The sequence below is a fragment of the Geotrypetes seraphini genome, chromosome 6 (assembly GCF_902459505.1).
Source record: "Geotrypetes seraphini chromosome 6, aGeoSer1.1, whole genome shotgun sequence".
NCBI classification, from domain to species: Eukaryota; Metazoa; Chordata; class Amphibia; order Gymnophiona; family Dermophiidae; genus Geotrypetes; species Geotrypetes seraphini.
The window spans coordinates 230,804,998-230,823,331 of NC_047089.1; the positions used below are offsets into that span (position 1 = coordinate 230,804,998).

General features: G+C 45.6%; 1 protein-coding gene across 2 annotated transcripts in view; it reads left to right on the forward strand.

The window, feature by feature from the left end:
* The window catches only part of ITSN1 (intersectin 1), a 412,894-nt gene that overhangs the window by 280,352 nt on the left and 114,208 nt on the right, over window positions 1-18,334 (forward strand). For both annotated transcript variants that reach the window (XM_033949572.1, XM_033949571.1), the window contains exons 23-24: window positions 7,904-8,109; window positions 15,364-15,446. In XM_033949572.1, the coding sequence (XP_033805463.1) occupies window positions 7,904-8,109; window positions 15,364-15,446 (289 nt within the window). The remainder of the gene's footprint in view (window positions 1-7,903; window positions 8,110-15,363; window positions 15,447-18,334) is intronic.

Below are 18,334 nucleotides of genomic sequence, written 5' to 3' on the forward strand. Positions count from 1 at the left end.
AGCGTTTATCGGCGCTTCCTGATGTGATTCGGTTTTTGCGGGCGGCCAAGTTGCTTAGGCCTCCCCTTCGGCCCTCGGTTCCCTCTTGGGATCTTAATCTGGTTCTCTCTGTTTTGGTGCGTCCGCCTTTCGAGCCCTTGGACGACTGTTCTTTGAAGGACCTTACTTTGAAGGCGGTCTTTTTGGTGGCCATTACTTCTGCTAGGCGTGTTTCTGAGCTGCAGGCTTTCTCTTGTAGGACTCCCTTCTTGGAGTTTTCTAGGGAACGGGTCGTCTTGCGGCCTGTTCCTTCCTTTCTGCCTAAGGTTGTTTCTCCTTTTCATGTCAATCAATCGGTGGTTCTCCCGGTCTTGGGTAGTCGGGAGGGCTCTTCTGAGCAACGGCAGCTGCGCAAGTTGGATGTCGGTCGGGTCCTTCGCTCTTATGTGCAGCGGACCCAGGAATTCCGGAAGTCCGATCATCTCTTTGTCCTCCTGGCGGGTTCTCGTCGGGGAGCTGGCGCTTCTAAGGCTACTATTGCGCGCTGGATCAAGGAGACGATTGCTTCCGCTTATCTTCTGAAACAGCAGCCGGTTCCGGAGTTTCTCAAGGCTCATTCCACACGGGGTCAGGCGGCTTCTTGGGCTGAGTCGTCGCTCGTGCCCCCTGTGGATATTTGTAAGGCTGCGGTTTGGTCCTCCTTGCATTCCTTTGTCCGTCATTATCGGGTTGATGTGCAGGCGCGTCGGGACGCGGTGTTCGGTGAGCGTGTACTGGTATCGGCCCTTCGGGGGTCCCGCCCGTGAGAGGGACTGCTTTGGTACGTCCCATTCGTAAAGTTAACCTCTACTGGTCTGGAGAGTGCTAAAGAAGGAGAAATTAGGTTCTTACCTGCTAATTTACTTTCTTTTAGCTTCTCCAGACCAGTAGAGGTCCCCACCCTGTCTGTTGTTGTTGTTGTTGGGGCTGTTGCGCGGGCAGTTTTTGGTTTTTGCTGCGGGTTCTAGTATTTTTCTAGGGCCGGGGAGAATTGAAGAACAGCGGCTGTGGCTCGGCTGGCTTAGCTGGCGAGCTGTGGGGACATTCTTCCTTCGGGAATTTCTCTTCTGCATTTTCCAACAGCATTTTGGGTTTGTTACTTGTTACTCCTTTCGGAGTATTGTTTTTTCTCTCTGTTGTTTTCCAGTTCTTGGTTCTGCTTGGCTATTCGGCAGACTGAGGGAAATAGAGAGGAGGGGCTAGGATATACTGTCCCAAAGTTTTGTTTTCAGTCTCCACCTGCTGGTCATGATTAGATATATACCCATTCGTAAAGTTAACCTCTACTGGTCTGGAGAAGCTAAAAGAAAGTAAATTAGCAGGTAAGAACCTAATTTCTCCTTACAACACCTTCCTGATCCCAAAACACTGTGGCCATGACCTTTTCTGCTGACTTTTGGGTCTTGAATTTCCTTGGCCTTGGAGAACCTGTGTGCCACCTGTGTTTTGTCTCAGTATCATAGTGGTGTAAATATGTTTCATTAACAGTAACTAGTCGTTCTAAAAGGTTGGTACCAGCATGCTGAAAATACTGCAAAATCAACTTGGAAGTGTCCACTCGATGTTGTTTCTCATCAGCATTCAAACATTTGGACACCCACTTGGCTGACTGCTTCTGCATACCCAGCTGCTCATAGATTATACACCCAACACGTTCTATGGATATCTGTAGTGTCTCAGCAATTGTTTTAGCTGATATTTGCCGATCTGCCAAAATCAGGTCATAGACATGGTCAACAATTTCTGGAGTTGACATCATTTGAGGTCTCCCAGACCTTGCTGCATCCTCAGTCACAAAATCTCCACACTGAAAGTTTGCACACCACTTCTTCACTGTGGAGTATGATGGGCATTTGTCACTCAATGTTTGCATCATACATTCATGGATTTCCTTTGGAGTTTTCTTCTGCAGGAATAGGAACTTCATGACGGCTTGGAGTTCCACACTGGAAATTCTACATTTTACGTTGACATGGTTCAATCAATGATCTGAAACAATGTCATAAACATAGCATTATGATTCTGCAAATTGGCACTTTGCAAAATAACACTCAGAATTTAGGAAGCTGGTTAGGCTGAGAACTTTTTAGTACCTCCTCATACACCCAAGGAGGTGTAAATGTCTATGCTTTCAATCCAGGTGCTGTTTCTACAGGATTTGTTTTAGTATTTTATAAAGGCATCTACATTATATTATATATTAGTGTCTTTATAAAATAGATGCCTTCCTGTCTAATTAACCTAGGTGCCTTGTTACAATATTACCCTCTACAAGTGTAGACTGTTTGAAAATTGTCCTTAAGTTGTCTTGAATGTCTTTTATATATTTCTTGTACAATCCCACTTTATTCCGGAACCAGTGGGTTATTTCTGTCTTCCCGCCAAGACTTTATAGGAAGCCTCAAACTTCAGAGGCTTAAACCCCTCCCCCTCTTACTTTATCGCTGTCCCTGTAAGCATCAGTTTTCCTTCCTACAAGCCAGGCTTGTCTTTTCTGCTTATGTTTTATTTTGCGTAAAATCAGTCTTTGCATTCAAGGATTTTGCCCTTTTGCTACTGAAGTTCCCTGCAGGGACAGCTCTGACTGCAGGAGATCACAGACCTTTGGAAAAGTCTGCTTCTGGGGGTTCCCTGCTTGTCAGTAAACCCTCTGGACAAGCCTGCACATCAAATCGGGGCTCAGGGACCGTTCCCTTGGGAGCTTGCTCACCCCAGGTTTGTCCACTAGTGGGTAAAAGGGGAGAGTATGGCGCAGTGGTTAAAGCTACAGCCTCAGCACCCTGAGGTTGTGGGTTCAAACCCATGCTGCTCCTTGTGACCCTGGGCAAGTCAAACCCTCCATTGTCCCAGGTACGTTAGAGGGAAAACTGCTTGAGTACCTGAATAAATGCATGTAAACCGTTCTGAGCTCCCCTGGGAGAATGGTATAGAAAATTGAATAAATAAAAAATAAAACGCAGGCTGTGTGGTGGCGGAGGTACCCGGCCATGGTCAACCAGCCGGTAGGGCAATCAGAAGAATCAAAGTCCAGCTTTCCAGCAATTTGAGGCAGAGGATCTCCCTATGAGCTGTTTCAGCTCTGTCTGCAATGTTTCATTCAGCATGTCACAGTGAGTACAGGCTGACAGCCTGATTCAGCGATTTGGGGGGGTCCTTAAAAGGGGTTTTTGGGTGGTTTCCCTGCATGCTCTACCCCACCCTTAAAATCCTAAAATTGCCATTTTTTGAGGGTTCCTGTATTTGTTCCAGGCTATTTTTAGTCAAAATTGGCACTCGCGGTGGCCATCTTGGATTTTTCCCGATTTGAATTTAAAGTTAGTTTTTTTACACTTGCCAGCTTCGTTTTTGCAAGAAAACCACATAGATGGCCTCCCCAGGGCAGATAGATTCATGCCTCATTTGCGGTGGATGGCTGCCTGATGCACAGCTGTGTTTCATGTGCACTGCAGCTCACAAGAGGTGCAAGGCTTGCCTAGATGCAGTGCCTTCAGCCCCCAAAGAGGGTCTTTTAGCACCTTCTGCCCTGATTCCCACAAAAATGGTGTTGGGGGGTCCCTAAGGAGTGTGCAGGCGACGCTCAAGCAAAACACAAGTGCGTCTCAGGAGATTAACCTCGTAAATCCACCAAACAGTCCAAAACTAGTGCGCAGGGGTCAACTCTCGTCGCGGAGGATGGTTTTTCCCTTGATTTTGTTAATATGCTTTATCAGGCATACTTGGCTAAAATGTCTCTGTCTGTCTCCCGTTGGCCTCCATGCCGGTCACAGGGACCCCTGCTCTTGTGGACCAGGATCTTTTCTATTGCCTTCCCTCAGGGGTGCTGTCAGATAAGCCGGTAGTGTCCGCAGTTGCACCAGATATGCTTTCCACACTTCTGCTTTCGCAAGGGGGCACCGCGGCAGCCGCAGATCTCTAGGATCAGTGCAGAGCCCCTGATTTGGGGGAGGTGTGTGCGCAGATTTTTAAAGCACACACATCTTATGGATTTGATCTCTGAACCTCTCCAGGAATTAAAGCTGCAGTCTAAACAGCCTGTACCTGCAGAATGTTCCCTCATGAGTGACCAGAGGTCACAATCCACCTCTTTTCATGATCATCCTGACCTCGTTCGGATTCTTACAGACATCTGGAAGACTCCTGAGGGTCCCTTGAAATATGCTTGCACCATGGCACGGCTTTATCCCATGGCGGATGCCTTTAACAAGTGCTTTGCTTCCCCTAAGGTAGATTCCTTGATGGCACAGGTCACCAAGCACACTTCTTTCCCCAGTGACGGGGGAGTAGACCTGAAGGATGTTCAAGACCGATGTGTGGATTTTGTCCTTAAATGTCTGTTTGATTTGATGGCCTTTTCTTTTGTGGCTCGGGCATGCAATTCTAAGCTGCACCATGATCCTAACACTGGTGTTCCGTGACTTGGATTTATATTCTTGGAAGTGGATTATATAGTTGATGCCTTGTAGCAAATACTCCAATTAAATAATGCGGGAGTATATCTATTAGAAACTAGATCCTCCAAATTATTATCAATAGAATACTCACTAGAGAGGATCACCTATATAATACAGTGTTCTTCAACCACCAGTCCGTGGACCGGTGCCAGTCCGCAGAAATTTCCTGCCGGTCCACAGGGCCGGCACGTGCATCAGGCCCAAGACAGTGTTCTTCAGCCGCCGGTCCACAGTGCGATCATTGCAGCATTCTCTTCAGGTCAGCTCCCTCTTCTTCAGTGATGCAGTACACAAAGCTGTGGGCAGAGACCCCCTACGCGCGTCCTGTGCCTGACCCGGAAGCCTTCTCTCTGACATTGCAACATCAGAGGGAAGGCTTTCAGATGAGGCGCGGGACGCACTGCTGCCCACAGCTTTGTGCACAGCTGCACTGAGGAAGAGGGAACCAGCCCAAAGATAACACCGGGGGGGGAGGCATAAAACAGCCAGGCGGGAGCAGGCCAGAAGGCAAGGCACAACATGGAGGGAGGGAGACAACAGCAGTAGGGGGAATGATTTTATTTTTGAATTTAGTGATTGATTTACATCTGTCTGTTTAGGAAGAAATGCATTTGTTTCTTTTCCTCTGGGGTTGTACTGCATGCAGAGTCTTGCATCTTGTATATATTAGTACTTTTAGTTTTTGGTCCTATATTTTCATGGGGGTTATCTGTGTTCTGGTAAGAATGAATATTGAGAAGCATACAGTGTGCTTTGTGTAGTTTAATTTTGTGGTTAACCATTATGTATTGTTAATACGATTATATTGTGTATGTGTGTGTGTGTATATATATATACACACACACACACACATATATATATATATATATATGAAAAATGAATGGAAAAAATGGTGTTACAATTAGTAGTATTATGGGGGAGGGGTCTGGGGTGGAGATGGGCAGGGTCTGGCCCATGACTTAGCCCAGTGTTCTTCAACTGCCATGGGGGCATGCTGGTTCTCAGGGAGGGGGCTCGCAAATCAAGTTAATGCTTGGTTTGCAAGGCATGATTTGCTTGAGTGTTTTGCTCATCTTGCAAAACACTTGCAAACCGCATTACTCACAAACCGAGGTTTGACTGTATGTCAGCACAGTCATTTCAAATCTCCAACCCATATCAGCAAATCTGCTTTGATTAATTCAGCAGTCCAAAATGTACTGTAGGAAGAGTATAGCTTATAGCACATTTTGGACCACTGAATTAATCAAAGTAGATTTACCGCCATCTGAAGGGCTTATTGCCAGCTCATCCAGATGTGGCCAGTTTTCTAACCAGGCAGTCTGCAACTTAGCCTCTGTTGCACCTTCCCTGTCCAACTTGGAATCTTAACCTGGTTCTCCATTCTCTGGCTCGTCCTCTTTATGAGCCTCTAGAGCTGGTATCTTTTATGGATCTCACAATCAAGATGGTCTTCCTGGTGGTTATTACCTCAGCCTGTAGGGCTTCGAAGCTTCAGGCTCTCTCCTGCCGGGATCCTTTTCTGCATATTACTGATTCCAGTGTGATGTTGTGCACTATTCCATCTTTTCTTCTGAAAGTGATTTCCACTTTCCATGTGAATCAGGAAGTCCAACTTCCTGCTTTTGCTTCCTCTAGTTCGAGGGAGCAGGACCGGGTGTTGCGGTCATTGGATGTGCACAGGATCTTGTTGTGGTACCTGGAGGTCATCAACAAGATTCACCTCTTGACCGCCTTTTGTTTTGACCACAATTTCCAGGTGGATCCATATGGCCATTTCCACGGTTTACGTGGTGGCTGGAAAGAAGCCCTTCCTTCCGGTGCGGGCTTATTCTACCAGAGGTGTTTTGTCCTCTTGGGCAGTGTCTTAGGCTGTTTCTCTGGATGATATTTGCAGGGCCGCTACCTGGTCCTCTTTGCATATGTTCACCAAGTTTTACAGGATCGATGTGGCGGCCAAGAAGGATTCATCTTTTGGTGCCTCTGTTTTGGCAGTGGGCTTATCAGTCCCACCCTGATTTTTCAGGACTACTCTGTTACGTCCCACTGGTCCCGGAATAAAGGGGAATTTTTACAAGAAAGTAAGATTAGTTTCTTACCTTTGCTAATCTTCTTTCTTGTAAATCCAAACTTTATTCCGGGAACCCACCCTATAACCTGCTGATTCACCAATTGTCTGCCTTTCCAAGTACTGATAAGATGAATTTCTGTTTTCTTACCAGCCTTTATAAGTGTGCCATCAGAATGGGTTTAGCATTTAGTTTGGGGGTGGGAGGGTAGGGCTAGTTCAGGCACCCCCTTCTGATAGTGCAGGTTGTGTCTCCTTATTGCTCTGTTTTGTCATTCAGGTTTCTAATGTTTCATGACCTGTTCTCTCGTTTTTCTTTGTTGCTGTTTTGCATTTGTTGATATGAGCAGAATTGACTTACTTGCTGGGGAGTTTCCCCATTCCCCTCTCTCTTGTTGTTATCCTCTACAGATGTTCTTGGCTGCTTTAAGACTAACTGATGCTTACAGGGATAGTGATGAGGTAAGAGGGGGAGGTGTTTGAGGCTTCCTACAAAGTCCTGGTGGGTAGACGGAAATAACCCACTGGTCCCGGAATAAAGTGTGGATTTACAAAAAAGAAGATTAGTAAAGGTAAGAATCTAATCTTTCATTTCATTGCACCTTTAGTCCTTAGAATCTGTACCAAAGTGCCAGATGTATTGATCAAGCTTATTTTGTTTGTTTTGTGGTCTGGTGATCTGGTGAAATGAGTTGCAGTATTGATTCCTGTACATTCACCATTAGCACCTTTTTTTTTTTTTTTAAGCAGATGTGCCCTTTCATTTAAAGAGAGAGAGAAATTTAACTTTTTTTGTGTGTTTAAATACTCAGTGGCTGAATTTAAGAGAAGGAAAAGCTCACCCAGTTAAACCTGAGTGTAACACACCTTGAGCTACTACTGAAAAATAAATAAATAAATAAACCTGTGCTGATTATCCAGTAATATTCAGAAGCAATTAAGCAGTTAGTGCCACTTAATATTGCCTATGACAGCGCAGACACTGTCTGTTGAGTACTGAAGTGGTTTGGGTGTAGAGCCAGCTCTTAACCAGTTAATGGTGATATTCAGTCCAGCTAAGTGGATAAAGTTAGGATGGCCAAAGAGCTGTCCTAACTTTATCTGCCAAGCTAACTACACACCTGTCTGAATTTCTGGGTGACCACTATAATTTGGATATTCAATACCACTGTTTGGACATGGCCTGGCATTGATTATCTGGACTTAGTTTAGCCTGTGGCTGTAAGCAGCTTAAAAACTACTGATAACCATGGGATGAATGTTACCACTTGTGTAGATGAAAAAGTGAATCTGTAGTAATCATGCTTTAGATTGTTTTCTAACCAAGAGTATAAGTATATGATGTAGTTCTTCATATCCAAATAAGGGCGAGAAGGTGGAGGGACTCCAGGCCCAAGCTTTGTATCCATGGAGAGCCAAGAAAGACAACCATCTGAACTTTAACAAAAACGATGTCATCACTGTTCTGGAACAGCAGGACATGTGGTGGTTTGGAGAAGTCCAGGGTCAGAAAGGCTGGTTTCCAAAATCCTATGTCAAGCTCATTTCAGGCCCCATGAGGAAATCAACAAGGTATTTGATTTCTGTTTAATTTCAGAAAGTGTTAACTTGAGATGATGTGGTCAGGCATAGACTACGTAGGGAACCACCCAGTACACCAAATTTAAAGGCACCAATTGCTGGGCTTGTCAGGAGCCCAATGCTACTTACTCTAGGACCATGATCTCTGGTCTTGGGAAGAGAAACCTCCTCTTCTCACTTTTCTCTGTTTCTGCTTATCATTGCCAACATCTTAAATCCAGCCCTGAAACCATTAAAACAAAAAAACATTGTCAAGTATAATTAAATTAAATAGGCATTTTAGAGTCCTTCCGAGCTCTCTAGATTTTGACTTTGGGTACAAAATGAAGAAATGTTGATGGAAACTCTTTAATAAATGTTCTTTAGCATCCCTCCAGACCAGCATAGACGGATGGGTTTACGATCCTCTACCAGCAGGTGGAAACTGAGAACACACTGAATTCTGTCAGCAATACAAGTGGGCTGTGCAGTCCCTCTTAGAATCAGTCTGTTCTCAGTCTCCAGCAGGTGGAGGTGGTAAGCCTGTGCAGTTATGTTCTATTTCTAGGCCTTGTCTTAGGGACTGTTGGAGAGGATAGGCTGGGACTTTCTGACCTTTTATTACCCGGATTGAGCTTGGGTCCCTTTAAACCTCAGGGATATCAAACTTGTGTGGCTGAGTTCTTCCCCCCCCCCCTCCCATTCCCTCACCTCTCCAATTTTTAGTTAGAGGTGCTTCGTCAGCTGTACACCTTGCCTAAGAGCACAGACTACAGCTTGGAGAGCCAGTGGGGTCTGCTCCCTTAAGCATTAAAGTTTACAAAAAAAAAAAAAAAAACCCTAACAGAGGTAGAGCCATTGATTTTTTTTTTTGGTGCCAGTTTGAAGGGATCCCTTTCATTCATTCATTTTTCTTCCTTCTAGCTAACCGGTGTCTGAATTGAGCCTGCCTTGTGATTCACTATTAGCACTTCTCAGCCTAAGAAATGATCAGGTCTCAGTACGGTTGACATTCTTTTTGCTCACAGCCATGCGAAGGGAAACCCTCATCGGGATCGGCTTCGTGAGTCAACAAGAGGGATTCCTCAATAACCGCGAAGGGAGAGTTGACCATGGGCATTGAGGAGGCCCAGGATTCCCCAACTGCCAAAGGCTATGGTGCTTCCCCAGCTGTCGCTGCTGCTGCCATTGGAGAGGCCCGGGGTTCCCTTACTACCAGAGGCACTGGGGATTCCCATGCTGTCACGTCAGGGTTTTCTGGGGATTCCCTTTTCGCAGCTGTTTTTTTTTCTCAGGTCTCTTCAGTGTTTTCAACCTCAGGGAAGGTCATCTGTTTTGCGTTTTGAAAAAAAGTCTAAAGAGGCCCCTCGAGTGGTGGATTCTCTTTGAGGTATTCGGACGGATGTTATGCATGCACAGTGGAAGACCCCAGATACCCTTTTCGGCTGGTGCGGTCTATCTTATTCCTGATTCTGACAGGGACTCCTTATGTCCACCAGTTGTGGATTCAGTGGTTTTGGCCATTTCCAAATGGCATACGGTTCCAGTAGAAGGGGGCTCGGCCTTGAGGGGCCCCCAGGACCAAAAGATGGACTCTCTTCTTAAGCAGAATTTTGATGTAGCTGCTTTGGCGGTCCATGTGGCGATTTGTGGTAGTTTAGTGGCCAGGGTATGCTTCAGGTGGGACAAGCATGTGTTAGATAGGAGGTCGCTAAGATTGAGCTTGGCTCTTCTTATCTTTCGGATGCCATGTACAATTTGCTGCGAACTATGGCCTTAGGGATGGCTACAAGACGTACTTTGTGGCTCCGTGTTTGGACTCAGCCTCCAAATCCAAGCTCAGCAAATTTCCCTTTAAGGGCTCTTTTATGTTTTATTAAAACTTGTTATACCACTCAATCTTACGACAGGTCTAAGCAGTTTACAAACATATCATAAAATAGAAAGGAACTCCGTAAATTAAGAAAAAACAGACCTAAATAGAACAAAACCTCAAAGCATCATCTTACATACAGATTCAAACTGTCAAATGTTCTCGTATCTGCTGGTGCAGAGTTTAGGTGATTCCAGGGTGCCTCGGTTGCCAGAGGACAGGCCTCGCCAGTTTGTAGAGGAGGATTGGGCTGAGGTCGTCTTCGTGTGTTTCATTGGTATTGCCCTGGCAGGGTTTCTGCTGTGGGTTCTTCCTCCAGGGATAATTTTTTTCAGCGTATGTCCTTTTGGGGTGCCCGCTGGGGGGTATGGGACTTCTCCTCCTCCTCTCAACCTGCACAATGACGGTGTTTGGGAGCCCGGTTACAGGAGTTTTACCAGGGGTGGACCAAGATAACATCAGATCAGTGGGTCCTGGAAGTGATTTGAGACAGGTATGCTCTTGAATTCAATTGGCCTTTGCCAGATCTTTTTCTCTCTTCCCCTTGTCATTCCCCTTGGAAGAAGTGGGCGTTTCGTCAGACTTTTCAGAGGTTGGTGGAGCTCAAGGCAGTGGTTTCTTTGCCCCTTAAATAGATTCGTACCAGGAGGTCCTCCATTTACTTTGTGGTGCCCAAGAAAGAGGGGTCTTTTCATCCTATCTTGAATCTAAAGGGCGTGATCTGGGTGCTCTGGGTCCCTTCTTTTCATATGGAGACCCTAAAGTCTATGATCTTAGCAGTTCAGCCCGGGGAGTTTCTGACTTCTCTCGACCTGATGGAGGCCTACCTTTATATCCCAATTTGGGAATCTCATCAGCAGTTCCTTTGCTTTGCAATTTTGGGAAAGCATTATCAGTTCTGTGCACTTCCGTTTGGTCTGGCCATGGCTCCACATATCTTCACCAGGATTATGGTAGAGGTAACAGTAGCCTTGCGCAAGGAGGGCATTTTGGTTCATCTTTATCTGGATGACTGGTTGATTCGAGCAAAGTCCTTCTAGGAGAGCTCCCGGGTCACGGCCTGTGTCATGGAATTGCTGCAGTCTTTGGGCTAGGTAGTCAACCTTTCCAAGAGTTGGTTGGTTCTGTCTCAATGCTTAGAATATCTGAGTTCTTTTTGACACCAGTTTGGGGAGGGTGTTTCTTCCTGGGGTGTTCCTGCCCAGGTGCAGAAGTTAGTCGCAAATTTGTTCCCTTGTGGGTTTTCGTTGCCCCCAGGTGCAGGAGTTTCTTCAAATCTTGGGGTCGATGACGGTCTCATTGTTGAGGATACTTTGAAACCGTCAGCTCAATGTGCAGCGGCTATTAAGAATGCAAATAGAATGTTAGGAATTATCAGGAAAGGAATGGAAAACAAAGATGAAAATATTGTAATGCCCTTGTATTTTTCTATGGTACGGCCGCACCTTAAATACTGTGTGCAGTTCTGGTCGCCGTATCTCAAAAAAGATATAACGGAATTAGAAAAGGTACAGAGAAGAGTGACAAAAATGATAAAAGGGATGGGTCAACTTCCCTATGAGGAAAGGCTAAAGTGACTATGGCTCTTCAGTTTGGAGAAGAAAAGGCTCAGGGGTGATATGCTATAGATCTATAAAATACTGAGTGAGGTGGAAAGGGTAGATGTGAATCACTTGTTTACTCTTTCCAAAAATACTAGGACTAGGGGGCATGCAATGAAGCTACTAAGTAATAGATTTAAAACAAACCAGAGAAAATATTTCTTCACACAACATATAATTAAACCCTGGAATTCGTTGCTGGAGAATATGGTGAAATCAGTTAGCTTAGCAGGGTTTTAAAAAGGTTTGGATAATTTCATAAAAGAAGTCCATAGGCCATTATTGAAATCCACTGCTTTTTTTTTTTTTTTTAGGAAATTCACTGCTTATTCCTAGGATAAGCAGCATAGAATCTGCTTTGCTACTTGGGATCTCTAGGTACTTGGGTTGGCCTCTGTTGGAAACAGGATATTGGGCTTGATGGACCTTCAGTCTGTCCCTGTATGGCAATTCTTATGCTCTTATGTTCAGTGGTTGTGCGCTCACATGCCCCCCCCCCTCCTTTCAGTCTGCACTTCAGAAGTGGTCCCTGCAGGTTCGTGATTTAGCCACTCCGGTTCCCCTTCGTGGGCTAGTTTGTAGCAGCCTGTTCTGGTGACTTCAGTCCCATAATCTGGTCCAGGGGGTGAATTTGGATCAGCTCCAGTGAACGGTTCTTCTTACGGATGCCAGTCTTCTCAGCTGTGGAGACCAGTATCTCAATCATTCAGCTCAGGGCAGCTGGTCACCAGAGGAGTCCTCATAGTCGATCAACGTACTAGAAACCAGAACCATTTGGTTAGTGCTTGTGGCCTTCCAGTCCTTCCTGGAAGGCAAAGCTGTTTGGTTCTCTCCAACTATGCCACGGCAGTGGCCTATGTCAATCGACGGGGGAACCAAGAGTCGTCTGGAATGGGCAGAGTCTCACTTGGACATCTCGGCTTCCTTCATAGGGAGAATGGGCAATATCCAGGTGGATTTCCTTAGTCATCATGTGCTGGATCCCAGTGAATAGTGCCTTGGGATGAAGGCCTTTGATCTGATAGTTTGATCATGGGGTCAGACGTTGATGAATCTCATGGCTATACATTTCAACTCCAAGATGCAGAAGTTCTTCAGTTGGCACAGAGATAATTAGGTTGAGGGGCTGGATGCTCTGGTGCAGGATTAGCTGATGGACAGCCTGTTTTATGTCTTTCTTCGTAGTCACTGGTGGGCAGAGTTCTTGGCATTGCACATCACGCAGGCCGTGTGATCCTAGTAGCTCCAGATTGGTCTAGTGGTCCATGGTACAGGGATCTGGTCCATCTTCTCATGGCAGACCCCCTTCCTCTGCCCCCCTTAAGCGACCTTGTGACTCAGGGTCCCATCCTTACATTCGATCCGGGGTTTTTTTGTCTTACAAATTGGCTCTTGAAAGGCAAAATCTAAGAAAGAAAGGATATTCAGATAAGGTGGTCTCTACTCTTTTGGAGTCTCAGAGGTTCTCAACTTCTCGGGCTTATGTGTATATCTCATTCCTCTTCGAGGACTGGTGTTCCTCTCGGTTGGTGGTTCCTCTGCATGTGTTTTTGAAGAATGGCCTGGAGTGAAGCCTTGCTGGGTCTTCCTTGCAGGTTCAAGTGGCTGTTTTGTCTTCCTTTAGGGGGCATTCACACAGTCAACGGTTGTTGTCTCTTCCTGGTGTGATCCATTTCTTGAGAGCTGTGGTTGATCCGGCCTCTGGTTCGTCCTTCAGTTCTGGCCTGAAATCTCAATCTGGTCTTTTCGGTGCCGATTCATCCTCCTTTTGATCCTCTGAGTTCCTGCATATCTTATTTTGAAGGTGGTATTTCTGGTTGCCATTATTTCTGCAAGATGTGTGTCAGAGTTGCAAGCCTAATCTTGTAGAGCTCCCTTCTTGGAATTTTTGAGGGAGTGTGTGGTGCTGCGGTCTGTTCCTTTCTGAATCAGGCAGTTGCCCTTCTGGTTTTGAGTAGTTGGGAGGGTACTTTGGAGCAGAAGCAGTTACACAAATTGAATGTCTGCAGGGTCCTTCGCACTTAACGTGAAAAGGACTCAGGAGTTCCAATGATCAGATCATCTTTTTGTTCTCCTAGCGGGCAGACATAAGAGGGAGGGTGCCTCTAAAACTTTAATTGTGTGATGGATCAAGGAGGCTATCGCTTTGGTGTACCTTCTTCAGGAGAAGCCAGTTCCGGACTTTCTCAAAGCTCATTCCACACGGGGTCAAGTGGACTTTCTCAAAGCTCATTCCACATGGGGTCAAGTGGCATACTGGGCAGAGAGATCTCTTGTACCATTGGTGGATATCTGTAAGGCTGCAATTTGGTCTTCTCTGCATTTTTTTGTGCATCACTGTCAAATGGACATTCAGGCGTGTCGGGACGCTGTTTTTTTGCAAGCAAGTTCTTGTGGTGGCCCTTCAAGGCTCTCATCCATGATGGGTTATGCTTTGGTATGTCCTATCCATTTGTGCCAGTCTGAAGGGACACTAAAGAAGAGAAATTAGGTCTTACCTGTTACCTGCCACACAACACCCCCCCTACACCTGCAGCAGGAGAGATGCCCACTCTCTCCTGCTGCCAAACGAACCCCCCACCCAGCAGCGGGAGAGATGCCCATTCTCTCCCGCTGCCACACAACACCCCCCTGTCTTTGACCCCTCTCCCCCGTACCTTGAATTAGATGGCTGACTGGATGGATGCCTACTCCCTCTAGCCAGCTGGCCCTCCTCTTCAAAATGGGCTTTCCCCTCCCTGGTGCATCCTGGGATGCACCGGGGAGGGGCCTCAGGCATTCAGGCCAATCAGAGCCTTAGACCCCTTCCTGGGATGCCTTAGGCGTTCGAGCCAGTCAGAGCCTCAAGCCTCTCCCTGGTGTATCCCAGGATGCACCAGGGAACGGCCTGAGGCTCTGATTGGCCCAGACGCCTAAGGCTCTTCCCAGTGCATCCCAGGATGTTGCCAGGGAGGGGAAGGCCCATTTTGAAGAGGCAGGCCAGCTGGCTGGAGGGAGTAGGCATCCATCCGGTCAGCCATCTAATTCAAGGTATGGGGGAGAGGGGTCAGAGGCAGGGTGGGTGTTGTGTGGCAGCAGGAAAGAATGGGCATCTCCTGCTGTTGGAGGGTGGGGTGGTTCACTTGACAGCGGGAGAGAGTGGGCATCTCTCCCACTGCTTGGGGGGGATGTTTGGTTGGCAGTGGGAGAGATTGATCATCTCTCCTGTTGTGTTTTTGTGAGGGGGGGTCCTTTTTGCATTTTTTTTCTGCACATGTGCCCATCGTTATCACCAGCGATGGGCACATGCAAATTTAGAGAGTCTTCACTACTCTCTGCCAACCTCATTTATATGAATGTTTTTTTGGAGAATGACTCACTTTTTAAAATTTGCTACCAGGTCATCTTTTGACGCGGTATTTTGAGAATCTAGTCCTCAGTGTGTTCTCAGTCTCCACCTGCTGGTAGAAGAGCGTAAACCCATCTGTGCCAGTCTGGAAGGACTAAAAGAAAGAAAATTAGCAAGTAAGCCCTAATTTCTTCTTGCGGCTTCTTGCATTTCAGCAGATCCTCTCGTTTTGCTTGGTTGAATGTCTTGCTTATGGGAAAGGATGTGTACCTGTTGAATAATCATTGTTTTGACTAATTTATCTGTACTTGAGAAAGATTCCCTTTTCAACACTTAAGAAACACTCTATGAAAATGATGTGCTTAAGGACTCTTAAGACTATTCTCTGCCTTTCTGTTCACACTTGTAAAGATATGAAAACAAATATCTAAATGTCATGTATATATTTTTTACTCTTCTTCAAGCATTGATTCAACTTCTTCAGAAAGTACGGCTAGCCTAAAAAGAGTAGCTTCACCAGCAGCCAAGCCATCAGCACAAGGAGAAGGTAAAGAGTTTAAATACTTCAACTGATAACAGATTTAGAATTGATAACAGATTTAGAATTAATGTAGCATGTAAAGACACTGAAACACAAATTGAGAACTAAAGAAGTATTAGAGAGAAAGGTCATATATTCTAGAAATAGAATGAAATCTACTTATTTACTTTTCCTCATGCAGTTTAAGATCAGACTGCACACGCTTCTGTGATTCAGTAGGATGAAAATAACTGAACCGGCATATTTATTTCCTGTGCAAACAGCATGCGATTCCTTACCGATGGCTTGTGTACCCCCAACTCACAAGTTGGATTATAGAAGGCATCAGCTCTGCCTCTTTGTTTCTGTGGACAGTGCCCTCTCTCTTCAGTCTTAACTTCTACAAGCCAGTTCAGAATGTGTCTTTTCCTCTGCTCTGTACTAGATTTGTTATTTTGGGGTCTTAATCCAAACTTTTTCAAGGCTTTCCTTTACTAAGAGGTTAACAGTAGTCCTGGGACAGCTCTGCCTGGGAGAAGGGTCAGACGTCAGGGCCTGTATCCAGGAGGACAACACTTTTAAAAAAGTTGGCCTGTGCTATTCTTGGAAGCTCAGGGATATTTATTTATTTATTTATTAAATTTGTTTTATATCCCGTTCTCCCCAACGAGCTCAGAACGGGTTACAGGTTAACATACATAATATATAGTCAAACAGGTTGCAACTTGCCCATATGTACTTATATAATACAATGTGTTCATCCAAACTTAACATACATAGAGGATCTAGTTTAACATACATTTATTATATATTTCTTTTTAAGGTATAGGCTATTTACAGAATATGGCCCTAAGGTCCCATGCACTAACCCCTTGTTAATCAATTAGCATGTGGCAATGCCTTACTTGCTGATTACGATAGTGCTGTTACACCCACTTTCTGCCTCCAAATGGATCCCCTAGAGAAAATTCTGAGAAATTATTTTAGCACATGGTGTATGTGCACAAATAGGCAAATTTACCATGGGACGGTCCCTTGGGGAGCAGTGCTCGCCCCTGCAGAGTCAGGTGCTTGAGCGCAGGCTGATTAGACCTTGCTTCTGGTCAGGAAGCTTGGCAGAGGTTGAATGCCTTCTTCCCCCAACCCTAAAAAATCATGTGAGAGCATGAGGGTTCGAGGGTTTCAGATTTTTGAACCTGAATAAAAGGCAGGGAGCCACCCTTGCTTGTTTGAGGCAGAAATTCCTTCTCCATTTCCAGCTGCAGTGAGAAACTGATGCAGGCGCACAGCACATAGCATTTCTGTAAGTACAGCTCATTACTGTCTAAGGTAAAATTGGGATAGGACTGAATTAAGCAAAACTAAGGGTTTCTAAAGTTGCCCCAAGGGTTCCACACATCCCAAATCCTTTTTTGACAATTTTTAGAATTTTAGTTTTGCTCTTGCAGGCTGTTTTTGGCACCATAATAGCTGCCACAGCAGCCATTTTGTATTTCCCAAATTTAATTTAAAACCTCTCTTATCTGCCTCCAAACCATCTTGATTTTGGTTTAAATTGATTGTAATGGACTCCTCAAGTGGTTTGGCCCCTATATCATGCCAAGTTTGTGCTAGATGGGCACCTGAGAAGTGTCCATGTGCCGCAGGGCGCATGAAAGGGAGTGCCATGGGCTTAGCTCACTCTGCGGGTCATAAGTCACAGACAGTGGCCACAGCATTTTTTGTGGTATGAATCTGATACAGAATCTGGGTATGGAAGAGGCGGTGTGCTCCCTCCCCTATCGTTTGGCAGGGGTGGATTATGTGACTGATGATACCTACGATATGCTTAGAGTTATGAGTAAAGTCTTAACTTTTACAGTCACCACCCACAAAATGCTCTGGATCAGGCAGTGGGCAGGAGATTTAACATCTAAAGCTTCTTTGAGCAGATTCCCCTTTTAGGGGCTAATGCTCTTTGGCAAGGGCTGAATGACCTGATGACAAGTTTAAAGGACCATCATCCTAAATCCTTGAAAGACACTAAATCATGGGGATCAGGCAGTTTCAATTGTGGTTCCTTTCAAGGTTACAGAAGACCACATTATGGATATACAGGTTACTCATCACAAAGATACTTTCAAGGATCTAGACAAACATTTGGTGTCTTCAGGAGAGCTCAGACTCCTGGTGTATGCTCAGCAGCCAATTCTAAGAAATTCCAATGGCGCCAGGTCAACCTCTGATCTCCCCCACATAGGAGGGAGACCTTTGGAGCTCTGGGAGACTTGCGTGCAGATTTCTTCAGATCAGTGGATGCTGGCCATAATTTGAGAGGTTACAAGCTCAAATTTTATTGCACACTCGGAGATCTATTCTTGGACTCTCTGGCAGGAAGACCAGAGAATTCTGTCAAAGTCAGTGTGACTATACAAAGGCTGTTACAGAATTGGAGCTATAGAGCCGGTTCCAGATAGAGACTCAGGCTCAGGGAAATACTTCATGCCCAAGAAAGATTCAGATGATTGGAGATCAGTCCTAAATCTCAAGGCGGTCTTTGTGGCCTTGATGGTTTCAAGATTCCAGATAGAAACTATGAGCTCAGTCATTGCTTTGGATCCGGGCAAATTTTTGACCTCATTGAATCTGACAGAGGCTGACTTGCATATTCCCAGTTCAGGTTCCATGTGCTAGAGAGACATTTTCAGTTCTTGATGCTAACTCTCAGTTTGGTATATGTGCCTTGCACCTTCGTTAATGGTGGTGGCAGCTGCCCACCTGCACAAGGCAAGAATCCAGATTCAGCCTTACTTGGATGATTGGGCTGGTCAGGGCACCTTCTTTGCTGGACTGCCACCAGGCAGTTGCTCAGGTAGTCCAGCTCTTACAGGATCTAGGGTGGATTATCAATTTCAGAAAGAGCAGCCTGGTATCAG